The sequence below is a fragment of the Hydra vulgaris genome, chromosome 07, assembly GCF_038396675.1.
Source record: "Hydra vulgaris chromosome 07, alternate assembly HydraT2T_AEP".
Classification (NCBI taxonomy): domain Eukaryota; kingdom Metazoa; phylum Cnidaria; class Hydrozoa; order Anthoathecata; family Hydridae; genus Hydra; species Hydra vulgaris.
In genome coordinates this window covers 32,256,274-32,271,301 of record NC_088926.1, presented here as the reverse complement: position 1 = coordinate 32,271,301, position 15,028 = coordinate 32,256,274, and the positions used below count along the sequence as shown (strand labels likewise).

At 26.8% G+C, this 15,028-nt stretch overlaps 1 protein-coding gene across 3 annotated transcripts in view; it reads right to left on the bottom strand.

The window, feature by feature from the left end:
* The window catches only part of LOC100215216 (ciliary microtubule-associated protein 2), a 34,941-nt gene that overhangs the window by 5,758 nt on the left and 14,155 nt on the right, over positions 1-15,028 (bottom strand). For all 3 annotated transcript variants that reach the window (XM_065801652.1, XM_065801651.1, XM_065801650.1), the window contains exons 2-5: positions 9,499-9,586; positions 1,033-1,117; positions 785-870; positions 584-706 (exon numbers count right to left, since the gene is read on the bottom strand). In XM_065801652.1, coding sequence (XP_065657724.1) covers positions 584-706; positions 785-870; positions 1,033-1,117; positions 9,499-9,586 — 382 coding nt within the window. The remainder of the gene's footprint in view (positions 1-583; positions 707-784; positions 871-1,032; positions 1,118-9,498; positions 9,587-15,028) is intronic.

The following is a 15,028-nucleotide window of genomic DNA, read 5'->3' as shown; positions in this document are numbered from 1 at the left end:
AAATAAAATAAATTTCTGTTAACCAATCATTTACACTGTTTTAAATCTTCATTAAATTATAAAGAAAAGCTTACACAATTACTGAAAGAAAACTAAATCAACATAAAAAAAGCATAATTTTTAAAGTATCCTTCACACTTTAAGTATTTAACGGTATAATATTAACCTTTATTTCATGGTATAATATCAATCTTAATAATATCAAATGTAAAATCTAACATCTAATCTAACAACTAAAATTTAAAACTATTATAATGCCATATTCACTTTTTTTTAGTAAATAAAACATTAAAAAATGCTATTAAGAGGTTATAAAAAACATATTTATGACATTTTTAACAATAGTAGTTTTAAACTTTGTTTGGAAGTTAATTATGAGACTTTGTCTTCTTTATTTTTTATGAGGTACTATTTTCCACATCTTGCGATAACCTAGTAAATGAAATTTTGCCACATTTTACAATGATTAAAAAGAAGCTAATTTTTGAATACAAACACTGTTAGTATGAAGAATGTTAGTAAAGCTGATGAGAGAAAAGATTAAAAGTAGATACTAATAAACATAAATAAAACAAATAAATACCTTTTCTGAAATGTCAAATCTTTTTGCAGCTGTTTGACAAACACCTTTAATACTTCGTGGTTTATTTGATAGATCATAAAAAGAATCATGAACGTTGTATGTGCCTGGACCTAACTGTTTTTTCTAAAATAGCATTTTTTCTACAAAATTGTGAAATAAATAAAATAAATACTTAAAGAAATTATTGATGAAAAAACTAACTAGCATTTGTTTTTTATCCCACTCATTACAAAATAAAAAATGCGGAATCATTGCTTCTTGAGCCAATTTATAACCTATTTCCCATCCTAACATTTAAGAAAAAAACATTTAAAACTTCACATTTTATTAATTATAAAGTACTTTACCATGTGTCCTATTTTATTATTGGTTCAAACATTAAATTGTTGCTTTATGATTAAAAAAGTTTATGAAAATAAAACATCAAAACAGACTCAACATTCTAAAACCTGGGCCAGAACTTCTCTCTTGGATACTTTTTTCACTAAATCCACCATAATCCAAATTGTATGTTCCAGGACCAAGTTTACGATTCTAAATAAAGGTTGCATTTTTAAATTTAAAATTAATATATTACCATTATATAGAGTTAAAAATGTTACTATTAAACTAATTCTTTAACTTAACAAAAAGTTTTATTATTTTTCTAAAAGTTAATTCACCTCCTCAAAACTATGAAAGCCACTACAATCGAGCTACAATGTGGGTACAACCCTCTATTAACTCTATAACTCTGAGACACAAATCTTGAAGAACAAGGCTGCTGCTTGGAGAAACAAGCGTGGTACAACCATGAACATGGTGGAAATAGAACTTAGAATATCTCACTTATGAGACAAGCGCTCTACCACTACACCACTACTGCATTGCCTCTGTATGGAATATTGTTATCATATTTAGGCTGATTCTTCTAATGATGACTCTCTCTTCTAGATAAGGCCTCGTAGAGGAAGAACATAAAAAATTGTAAAAAAGAACATTGTAAAAAACATATTGTAAATCTAGTTGGACCTGCTCTAGCTGCGAACTATGAGCCTCTGTTCCATCCGGTTGCATCAAATACTATCAGGGTTGCTGTTCAAACAAGTCATTATGTTCCATAAACCAAACCTCAATCTAATATGATTTATCATTTGACAAAATCACATCCTTTTACTGTATCTGTCCTTCCATGCTCTAAAAATTTTATTCATCTAGTTTTATCATGCATCAATGCTTTTAAACTCTCTCTCACTTTTTTATGTTTTTCTGACTCATATAGTTTACAGTTTTTCATGCCTGTTGTCAACAATAAGTAAATCACATTTAAAAAAAAAGGATGACTTTCAATATTCCAACTTTTTACTAGTACTACTACTAGTACATTGTTTTAACTATATAAAGCAATAAGAAGCTGTGTAAATGACTTAACATTGCACTTGGCCTAAAATCTGTTGCTTTAAAGTCCAATTCAGTTTACAAAAAATTAATAAAAATCATGCAAATAAAACATGCGCTTTTGCAACAAAAAAAAACAAACATGTTTTTTGAAAGGAATAAAACTCATGTTTTTTCTAACCATTAAAAAATAACGCATCATTTAAAAATTGTTCCTTTGAACACAATTTTACTAGTTAAACAGTTGATAGTTCATATACATAGTAATATCTAGCCAATTACACTGACTTTAACTGCTATAATCCATCAGAATCTATATTTTCTTTGTAAATGATTTTCTGTCGTGTTTTGTAATAAGACTATTATATCATCTTGAAGCATACTATTATACATTAGGGTGTGTAGATTTTTATTTTTTTTCAATTTCAAAAACGGCAAGGTTACTTTTGGTGAAAAATTTCATGAAGATTCCGAATCTGCAAAAAAAAAATTTTTAAATGTCTTGTTGGGTGGGTCAGTGTTATTTTGAAGAGAAAAATGACTAAAATGCGACTAATTAATAGAACAAAACAATAATCTAAAAAAAATATTTTTCTCAACTTTTTGATTAATTCAATAATTGTTATGTTGAATTTTAAGAAAATTGATTATTTGGTTTAAAAATTCATAAAAATAAACAGAGAAAATAGAGAAAGGAGTTTTTGTGAAGGGTATTTTTACAAAAATCAGGCACTTTTTTCATATTTTAGACAAAGAATGTTACAGTAAAGTGTGTTGTTTTTTTCCTGGTTTTATCAAATTTAAAAAATAAGGGAAATTTTTGTGGGAAATTTTATAGGGAATCTGAAGAAATAAAAATAAAATATGTCTTGTTGGGGGGAACGCTTAGTTTTCAACAAAAAAATGACTAAAATATGAATAATTAAAGAGAAAAAATTATAAATAAATAAAAAAAAATTTTTTTTGATTATTTGATAAACTCAATATAAGCTATGTTGAACTTTATGAAAATATCATACTTTGTTAAAAAGTCATAAAAATAAACACATAATGGGGGCTTTTGTGAAGGTTGCTTTTAGAAAAATTAGTAGAATTTTTCATATTTTAGACAGTGAATGTTATTGTAGGGTGCGCTGTCTTTTCTAAAACTAATAATAAGTCAAACACTTTTGTTATAACAAACAGTATATTATATACTAATACATTTTATAGTATATATTATATAATACTGATATCTTTATTAAAATTTATATATAATTAACAATTAATAGTTTATAAAGTTTACTTAACGTTATATTTAGCATTGCTTGTGCTCATAAAACCCCTACTGATTTTTTGTGCTCTTATATATCCTACTCACTTCTCATGAGAATATGTTTTGGCACAAGCCTTTGTAACCTATATTAAACATTAAAAACAACTTAGTCATTAAAAAATTTTAAATAAGTTATTATATTCTTGTAATTGTATAAAAAAGAGAGCTGCTTATCGCAATGTTTGATGGATTGGGAATGGCATGGCCAATCTGGAACAACCATAGACTTGTGAAAATATTTTCTGACTTCATGGTTTGTGAGGCTTGTGGTAAGTAGTGGTTCATATATTGAATCTTTCCACTCAATTAGATTGATCAATTTATCAGCATCAGTATTAAGCATTCCTTCCTCTCTATAGGGTTGCCAGACATCCCGGTTTTCCGGGATTGTCCCGGTTTTGAGATCATTGTCCCGTGTCCCGAAAGAGGTCTTCGGAACGCTCAATTGTCCCGGTTTTTTTGCATTGCAATATTGCAAAAAAAATTAAAATTATTTATCACACTTTTTCGAATTATCGAAATCGAATTAGCTTTGCCTTTCTTGTTCGATGGGTTTTAATATAAAAATTTTCCTGTTGGGTAGTTTGTTATTGTTATAAATGACAGATGGTTAAGTTTTGTTTTTGTTTAATTTAATCTGTGGCCGTCGTGGGGAAATTACTTTTTTATTTACAATATTTAAAGCTATTAAAAAACTCACATATTTAAAAATATGTGAGTTTATTTTTTTATATAGTTACCAAATGCCAAAAAGAAAGTGTAAATTTCTACAAAAATATACAGAGCAATTTCCTTTCATTAAAAAAGGCAAATTTGACACAGAAGCGTTTTGCAAGCATTGTAATTCGAATTTTATTATCAGTCATGGTGGTTTGTCTGATATTAAAGATCATATCAATAGCCAGAAACACAAATCTGCAGTTGCATCTTCAAGCATGTGTAAAAAACCTTTGACAACATTTTTTGTAAAACGTGATAGTACCGATGAAAACAAGGTAATCGCTAACGAATTATGTTTTGCATATCATGTTGTAAAACATCACCAGTCTTTTAATTCAACGGATTGTGTTAACAAATTAATACCCAAGCTATTTAGTGATTCAAAATTAGCTGCAAAGTATTCAGCTGGTAGAACTAAAATAACAAAATTAATTACAAAAGTTCTTGCCCCACATACATTAGAAATAATTTTGAATGAATTATCAATGTGTTCATTTTATAGTATTAGTACGGATGCCAGTAACCACAAAGCGGAAAAAATGTTCCCACTAGTTGTTCAATATTTTAATAAAAATGGAATTAATGTGAAGCTTTTAAAATTGGAGAATTTAAATGGTGAAACTTCAGAAATTATTTCAAATTTTTGTATCCAAATTTTGAAGGATCACAAAGTGGATTTAAAAAAATGTGTAGCATTTTGTGGAGACAATGCTAATGTCAATTTTGGTGGTGTAGCAAGATTAGGAAGAAACAATGTTTTCACAAAATTAAAGGACCAATTAGGTACCGATATTGAAGGTATAGGTTGTCCTGCACATATTTTAAACAATACTATGCAAATATCTACTGGTCAATTATCTTGTGATATTGACTCAATCGTTTATAAAATATTCAACTATTTTTCAATATATACCGGTAGAACTGAACGTTTAAAAGAATTTTGTGAATTCGTTAAATTGGAATACCAAGCAGTGCTTTCTTATTCAAAAACAAGATGGCTTTCGCTTTTGCCAGCAATAGAAAGAATTTTAAAGATATTTGAAGCCTTAAAATCGTTTTTTTTATCAGAACCCGAAGAGAAACCACCAAAATCACTACTGGAATTTTTTAACAATTCTCTGAGTGAGGCATATCTTTGGTTTGTACATAGCCAAGCTAGCTCAGTTCATAATCAAATTTTAAAAATTGAGAGATGTTGTATGTCAGTTATTGAAATTTTAGATGTTTTAGAAGTAACTGTACAAATTGTAGAAAAAAAAAGTGATTCAAAATTTTTACCGGCAAGTGTTAGAACAATTTTAAGAAAAAATGAAGAATCTGGTTTATCGAGTATGGTGGAAATTAAGCAGTTTCATAATGACACAATTCAATTTTATGAAACATTTGTTACTTATTTAACCAAATGGATCACGCCATTAAAAAAGTATTCGGTGTTTTCATGGATGAATTTAAAAGAAAATCCAGAATGGGAGAAAGTATTAGAAACTTTTAACTACCTAAAAGAAAAAAATATAATTTTAAATGATACGTTCCTATTCAGCCAAATTCAAACCGTTTCAACCATAATGTCAGAAGAAAAAAATAGAGAAGGAAATGAATGGGCGCAGAAATTAACCTCCGAAAAATGGAGTTTTATTTTGTCCAAAATGGAAACTGAATTTGCAGAACAATATATCGATATTTTTAAAATATGTGAATATTTATTTTGTATTCCTGGCCATAATGTGAATGTGGAGCGCATATTTTCCCTAATGGAAATTCAATGGTCGGATGAAAGAAATCGGTTACTACCGGAGACAGTAGAAGCAATATTAAAATGCGTCGTTAATTTTACATTTAATTGTTACGAAATGCATGAATACATATTAAAAAATACAAATTTGTTAAAGGAGGCAAGATCAAGCCGTAAATATGATTAGGAGTATTTTAATAATGTATTTCCACGCTTTTGTATTAAAAATACTTAGTTCCTTTATTTTTGTGTTATTAATTTTAAGTTTTTTTAATTTTATTGACGTTTTTTAATTAATATTATATTATATAATAATAAAAACTTAATAAATAATTTATATATTAAGTTTTTTTGTTACAATGAATTTTTTATGTTTTTGAATAAATTTTTATTTTCTTAAAAAAATTTTTATTGTCCAGGTTTGTCTTGGTGAAAATCTGGCAACCCTACCTCTCTAGCACCCTTTGCACTCCTAACTTTCATTCCTCTTTGGAACAAAAAAAGAGTCTGAATAATTCATTCACTAAATACAAACCATGCAGATATCTTCACAGTTTTCATTCTATTGCAACAACCTCTTTTTTTTTTCAGATAATTTAGTTGTTTCAATTGGAATAAAATATGCAGAGGTCCATCTAACCAGGAATATTTTACCTTTTTTTGAAACCAGCAAGGAAAATGCACACCAACTATAAATTCAATAATTAAATGTAAATTTCTGAGCATTTTTTCTGTTAGAAAATGAATTGAAACCCACAATCTACAAAAACGGTTGGCTGTAGTGACCCATCTGGAATGAGAAACAGGACCTATTTCAAGATTTATTAAATTTTCAAGTAACACTCAAGATCTTATTGTTGTTACAGTTATGTATTTGCAAGCCTGATCAGCCGAGATCACTTAGTATTTTGTCTCACAAAACAAGAAGTGGTTCACCTAAAGTTACTTTTTCAAAGTTTTTGTTTGCATGTTTGCATTAGAGGGATCTAGGCATATTTTATTCAAATTGAATTCCTTTTGAAAAAACATATTTCCATGAGAAGCGAGTAGGATATATAAGAGCACAAGAAACCAGTAGGGGTTTTATGAGCATAAGCAATGCTTAATATAACTTAGTTGGACTCAAACTTTAAATAAAATTTATAAACTATTAATTGTTAATTATATCTAAATTTTAATAAAGATATCATTATTATATAATATTTATTATAAAAAGTATTAGTGTATAATATACTGTTTGTTTTATCGAAAGTGTTTGACTTATTATTAGTTTCAGAAAAGACAGCACACAGAGGCGTAGGAAGAATTTTTTTGGTGTTCGAGATAGGTAACTTCAAGACATGGAGCAAACTCCAAACATTTATATGTTTATACTTACGTCAAATAATGAGGGTTTGCAAAAAATTGCGATGATTAGAGGCTGGGAACAAAAAAGCCCCAAAATTTTCGTCCCTCCTGCCCCAAACGTGAGAGCAACAAGTTGATGAAGTATTTTTTGTACTATTCTTAACTAGACTTATATTCATCGATAAATTTTAAGTTTCATAGTATTATCTATAAGCGTTTATAAGTCTAGTTAAGAATAGTACAAAAAATACTTTATCAACTTGTTGCTCTCAGGTTTGGGGCAGGGGGGCAAAAATTTTGGGGCTTTTTTGTTCCCAGCCTACAATCATCGCAATTTTTCGCAAACCCTCATTATTTGACATAAGTATAAACATATAAATGTTTGGAGTTTGCTCCATGTCTGGAAGTTACCTATCTCGAACACCAAAAAATTCTTTCTACGCCTCTGACAGCATACCCTACGATAACATTCACTGTCTAAAATATAAAAATTCTACTGATTTTTCTAAAAGCAACCTTCACAAAAGCTCCCATTATGTGTTTATTTTAATGACTTTTTATCAAAATATGATATTTTCATAAAGTTCAACATAGCTTATATTGAGTTTATCAAATAATCAAAAAAAAAAAATTTTTTATATATTTATAATTTTTTCTCTTTCATTCATATTTTAGTCATTTTTTCTCTTTCATTCATATTTTAGTCATTTTTTCGTTGAAAACTAAGCATTCCCCCCAACAAGACATATTTTATTTTTATTTATTTCTTCAGATTCAGATTCCCTATAAAATTCCCCACAAAAATGAACTCCCCTTACTTTTAAAGTTTAATAAAAACAAGAAAAAAACAACACACTTTACTGTAACATTCTTTGTCTAAAATATGAAAAAAGTGCCTAATTTTTGTAAAAATACCCTTCACAAAAACTCATTTTCTCTGTTTATTTTTATGACTTTTTGAACCAAATGATCAACTTTCTTAAAATTCAACATAACAATTATTGAGTTAATCAAAAAGTTGAAAAAAATATATTTTTTTAATTATCGTTTTGTCCTTTACCTCTGAGTGGGTTAGCATTGTTTTGAATGGAAAAATGACATTTTAGTCATTTTTCCATTCAAAACAATGCTATCCCACTCAGCAAGACATTTTTAAAATTTTTTGCAGATTCGGAATCTCCATGAAATTTTTCACCAAAAGTAACCTTTCCATTTTTGAAATTGAAAAAAAAATTAAAAATCGACACACCCTAATTATATATATATATGTGTATATATATATATATATATATATATGTATATATATATATATATATATATATATACATATATATATATACAACCCGTAGATGTAGTCCGAAAGTTTTTTCCATATTTTGTTGACAAAAAGTAAAAATTAAAATGCAAGAACGGAATTATTTTTTTTTATTAATTGATAGACTGGCTGCCCCAACCAAACCCTCAGTCGATGTAGCAACACTCCCTTGCGGGTCAGGCTAAAAGATAGTAGATGTAGCAGCACTCCCTTGCAGGTCAGGCTATTTGTCAGTCGATGTAGCAGCACTCCCTTGCGAGTCAGGCTATAAGATAGTCGATGTAGCAACACTCCGCGCATGATTTACAGTAAAGAAAAATAAAAATAAAAACATTTTATTAAAAAAATTAAAAATAAAAATATTTTATTAAAAAAAATAAAAATAAAAACATTGTTTATATTGTTAAAAACATTTAGAATGTTTTTAAAACATTCTGGTCAATTAAATTTGAGTTTTTGTGGTTTTTTTTAAAAATGATTTATTTGTAATTAAATTAATGGTTTTTACTTTCGTCCAACTCGCAAATGTTAGACGAAAGTCAAAAGTAATTAAAAGTGACGTATGTGTTGGCGTAAGAATCACTTTTTTCTTTCCGCTCTTCCCAAAGACAACAAACTATAGATCTATATATATATATATATATATATATATATATATATATATATATATATATATATATATATATAGATATATATATATATATGTAACAACAGCAACAACAACAAGATATTTATTTTTCCTAAATTTACAATCATAAAATTATAATAATATAATAATAATAATAATAATAGTAATAACAAAAATTAATAATAATAATAGTAAAAGTAATAACAATATTAATAATAATAATAACAATAATAATAATAATAATAACAATAACATTAAAAACTAAATAAATAAACAAGTTATTAAATAAAAATAAATTTCTTTTTTTTATATTTATTTTTTTTTTTCTCCAGGCTTTTTTATTCTGGAACTGAAGGTTACTTTTCGTTAAGTATCTTTTAGAAATATCTTAGTTTTCTTTAATCTAGCATAAAAATCTTTTAAACACCTGATTTAAATAAATAACTAATAAATTGAAATCTTAATCAGAATTTTGTCTTACCAGCGGTGACATTGATTTTTTGTCATAACTAACTTGTGTGAATGTACCAGGTAATTTTCTTGTTGGGTGAATACCAGCAACTTCAAACCTATAAGTATAATATAAGGGTTCCTGATGAACCTACTGATGTTGAAACAATTTTTAGAAGGAAAAAATTAGACAAGAGTTTTTACTAATTTATTATTGCTCTTGTTATTTACCTCCTCGAGGCCGAGAAGGCCACTACAGATGAGGAGGTTATTTAATAGTGGTTAAATATATATATACATATATATATATATACATACATATATATATATATATATATATATGTATATATATATATATATATATATATATATATATATATATATATATATATATATATACGTATAATATATATATATATATATATGTATATATATAAAAAAAACCAAACCGTCAGTCGATGTAGCAACACTCCCTTGCAGGTCAGGCTATAAGATAGTTGATGTAGCAACACTCCGCGCATGATTTACAGTAAAAAAAAATAAAAATAAAAACATTTTATTAAAAAAATTAAAAATAAAAACATTTTATTAAAAAAAATAAAAATAAAAACATTGTTTATATTGTTAAAAACATTCAGAATGTTTTTAAAACATTCTGGTCAATTAAATTTGCGTTTTTGTGGTTTTTTTAAAAAACTATTTATTTGTAATTAAATTAATGGTTTTTACTTTCGTCCAACATGCAAATGTTGAACGAAAGTCAAAAGTAATTAAAAGTGACGTATGTGTTGGCGTAAGAATCACTTTTTTCTTTCCGCTCTTCCCAAAGACAACAAACTATAGATCTATATACATTATTTATTATTACTTTTTTTTTCATTTTGCATATTTCCCTTTCCAAGATCAAAAAGGCTGCTATAGTAGAGGATACTCTTTTTTTTTTATTATTATTACAATCTTCTCTCAACCCTGTGACTAAAAAATATAAATCTTGATGAACAAGATCACTAACCAAAGAAACAAGTTGTTTGGACAAGATATGTGATAAGGGCTAGCAATACTTAATAATATTCATTAAAGGTTCTGAACTCTTACAGCTTTGCATTCACTTACTATTCTTATTTATTTTACTAACAACTTTACTCTTTTTATATAAAAAAAGTATACATAGTACAAGTATATAAAAAAAGTATGCAGTGTACAAGTATATAAAAAAGTATACATAGTACAAGGATATAAAAAAGTATACATAGTACAGCATACTGTGTACACAATTTTCTTATAATTTGAAATTAAACATTTCAATTTTATAACTATAATTTCCTATGTAATACGCCTATTTGCATATATACTTGTGCTTATTATGCTAATTTAGCTTAGTAGTGATATGATGAACCTATTAAAGCAAATTCAATGAATAGTATAAACAAATCATAGTAATTTAAATAATCAGTATTGATAAATAACATCAAGATACAAGATACAATCTAAATATAACTATGGATATTTATTTTAAAAAAATACATTTAAACATGACATTAAACATGCTGCTTTTTTGATTTTGTGGCTTTTAAGACAGTTCAAGAAGTCCTTAGAATCTTATCACAGAGCACTGCAAAAAAGTATTACATATTTAAAAAATATCATTGCAGCAAATAAAGCCAGAGCTGGCATCGAATCACATGCCTGATGATTCTTAAGCATCAGCTCTAACCACTGCACCACAGCTGCTAAAGAATGTGTCTTGGTTCTTTTATATGAGTATGCTTAACTTTGATGTTAAACTAAAAAATATTGCTCCTACAATTAATTAAACAAGTTTAGAAGGTTTTTGGACTCCTTTGCCCTGGGACTATGATGACGCTCTACGGATTTAATTGACAGTTGTAAACCATTTGACTATTTTAAGAAGCATTTATAAAAATTTTTAGCTGCTGGTAGATATGGTACTAAAGTCTAAACTATTTGATAGCCATAATACTGATTTGTAAAATTTTACTACCTTATTATCCAAACAAGTGGCTCACTAATTTGGGCCTAGGTAAAAAAGAGTTAATTTTAAGATTGATTGCTTCTGCAAGTCTATTTCATATTACTGATTTTGGACATTTCATCCAAAAATGTGTTTAGATGTTAGAGTGGTAAATCATCAGTGCGTTGGGTAAAATCTTTTTGCCTATCAAAAAATATGCAGGTTATAAAATTTGTTAGGTAGTAGTTATTAAACTAAGTAGGAAATGTATTTATAACTTTTTCACTTGCCTTTCAAATTTTTTTGTAATCAGTTAACAATTTAATTTTGTTTTTATGTATAAGCCCTCCACCAGACAATGCTGCAGTACTTATCTGCATGTCTGGAATTCCCTTAGACCAATCCTATATTTAATACTTTTAAATCAAGTATTAAAAATATCTAGATATTTTTACATTTCTTTTGAATTTCAAGACTTTGTTTTTTAGTAGAAACAATGTTAATTTTATCAGAGCTGTGTTCTTTACAATTTTTATTCACTATTTTTGTTCACTATGTTGCTTGTTTTTTTGTTGTTTTTCTTCTTTTTTATTTTTAATTGTTTTTAGTTAGTTTTTTTGTGATTTTCTTTTAACATCTTTGACTTCACAAAATCTGAAATATTAAGTTGATATGAGCTAACTTACTTTATAAACAAACAATCTAATTGGTTAAAAATTTCTTTCTAGAACAGGTACAGTTTATGTGAGCACCTTCTTTACAATCAGGTGGGCAGCATTGTAAATTGTGGGCAGCAGTTATAAATCAAACAAACTAAGTGAACTAATTCGTCAGTCATTAAGTCTTAAAATTAAAACTTTTTTATTACTTTGCTCACACTTTATAAGAACCAGGCAAGCATTGCCTGAAAAGTTAAAGAGTGAAAAATCAGTTGACGGAAGACTTAAAAAAATGTTGTATGTGACAGAAAAACATGATGACGTAAAAAAATTCTGACGCTAAAATTTATTAGCTATATCCTTGGTACACTACTAATTGGTTTGCAACTATATAATAATGATAATAATAATAACAATAATAATAATAGTTGAGATAACCAAAAACATGAAAATTTTAAATCAACCATTTATTAAAAATACTTTAGATTGCTACCAAGTGTAAAAAATAGTTTCAAAAAAGTATTTAAAATACAAAAGCTAATACTTGGGAAAAAAGCTTTTTTAAAACCATTAAGCTTTAACTTGACAAATTTAGATTGTTTTTATATATTAGCTTATATAAGCTTTAGTAAAAAACTGCAATTAAAATAATTTATTTTAGCATTTATCCTGCTCCTTGAAAAACAGAGGCTCTTAAAGTCTAATATTTAAAAATAATAAACTCTTTTATAAGTGTTTATTAATAAAAAATTTACCTATACATTTAAATTAAAACTGGATATAAATAGACATGGTCTACTTAAATTAAACGGCCTGATTTGTTGCATTTTCTGCAAAAAATTAGGAGGCCAGTTTTTTTATGGCTCCTGTATAATAACTTAATTTTCGCTATGGTGTTTGCACTATAAATGTTTTGTTCTTATTTTATTAAAATGGTTTTAATAATAGTTAGATTTTGAGTTTGTAATTTTGTATTTATTATAATTGAAATTAAAAGAAGAAATATCTTTTTACTAGGAATATTTCTTTTGTCTTTGTCTTTTTTGGAGTTCTTTCACTTGATCTTAATGAATATGTAAGTTCTTTTTGCAAATTACTATAAAAAATATTATAAAAAATACAAGATCTATATTTGATTTTGACTTTTGGTGTTTTTCACTAGTAAAATTGACACTGCTATAACAAATCTTTAAAATTTGTTCTCCAAATTCTTAATTGAAAAAGAATGACTGCAATGTTTGATTAGAATAGGAGAAATAACATATAAAATACTAAAAAGATGACAAAAAAAATTAGAGAGAGGTTGAATTGAATATATAGGTTCTCTGTATAAAATAATGTGTATTGATCATAAATTTAACATTAAAATCTTTTTGTTAGTTTTTTAACAATATTACTTTCTTTTGTGTATATATCTATGCTATTTTCAGAAAGCTGACACTAGTATTTATGAAGACAACTAAGCAATATCTTGCATAATATTTTTTAAGGATTTTTAAATTTTAAATAAATATTTTCTGGGAAAATCTGCCAAAATTTTTTTACTAATGCATATTTCTAAAAGACTTACAAAAAGTCTGCCACTGGTCATTTAACTATACTTACTAAAACCTAGCTCCAAAGGATCAATTTGTAAATTAGAAGTAAGAACAACTGTAAAGCTTTCTCCAAGCAAATCACTCATAAGAGATACAACTACTTGTAGTGCTGTAATTAGAGCACAAGAAGTTTGTTAGGTTAATGTAAAGAATTTATCAAATTTCCTTTTGATCAAATTTTAGTAAAATTTACAATTTCTCTAAAAAGTATGGGTTCGTTATCACCTTTCAAAGCAGCATTGCTGAGTTTGATTGGATGAATTGAGTTTCTGCTTTGAATTAAGTATAATAAATAACTTGTAAAACAATAATAAAAATTGTGCTGCAACATTTCTTTCAGGAAAATAACTCTATATTGCAGCTGCAGCTGTTTCGTCAAATATTGCCAATGTAAAATTGACAACTTGATTGTTGTTTCCAAGATATGTGACTTGATAGGTAATTTTTTTTGCTTTTTCTTGCCTGTTTAATAACTGATCTTTTAATAAACTTGAAGAAATATATTTTCTGCAATGTAACCAGCAGTAACTTCAACATTATTTTGCGTCTAACAAGTTGTTTGTTACATTTTTTATAAAACGGAGTATATCAAATAATAAGTTTGTTTTAAACACTCCTATTCTAAACTGGATGATAAAGAAATAGTTTTCTATTTCTATTACATGCTTTATAAAACTATGAAAATGCATTAACATTGGTAGAATGGTTATCGGTAACAACAACTCTTATTTTAAATTCAGTTTAGCGCATTCGTCGATTTGTTTTTTCAAACATGAACCTGTTATGTAAACTTTAGGTGAGGATTTCTAAACATAAGAATAAATTTTTGAACCTCTACAATCATAAAAACAAAAAAAACTTCTTTATAAAGATTCAATGATTTTTCTATTATATTATAGTTTTTTAATTTGTAATTTTTACCACTGTGAAACCATTTAGGTAAAGAAATATGATGGCATTTATTAGACAATGAAAAATTAAGAATTTTATTAACAGCTATTATTTCTAAAACAGTTGCTATGCCTGATGTTTCTTGACCTACTGTAAATAAATGGCCTGATTTGTTGCATTTTAATTGCTGCATGTTTCAAACATGCAGCATAATAGAGTATTTACATTGCAAAATATTGTTTTGCAGTGTAAATATTCTAAAGAAAAATCCATGTTTCATACCTCATAATTGCAATTATAATAAATACAAAATTACAAACCTTTAAAAATATTTCCAATGGAGAGTTGTGGGTAGTTTTAGCAACATGCAAAGTTATTTTTAGTAGCATGTTGGTATGTGTTGATATAGCTATCTGAAAGCCTATTTCAGTATTCTGTGTT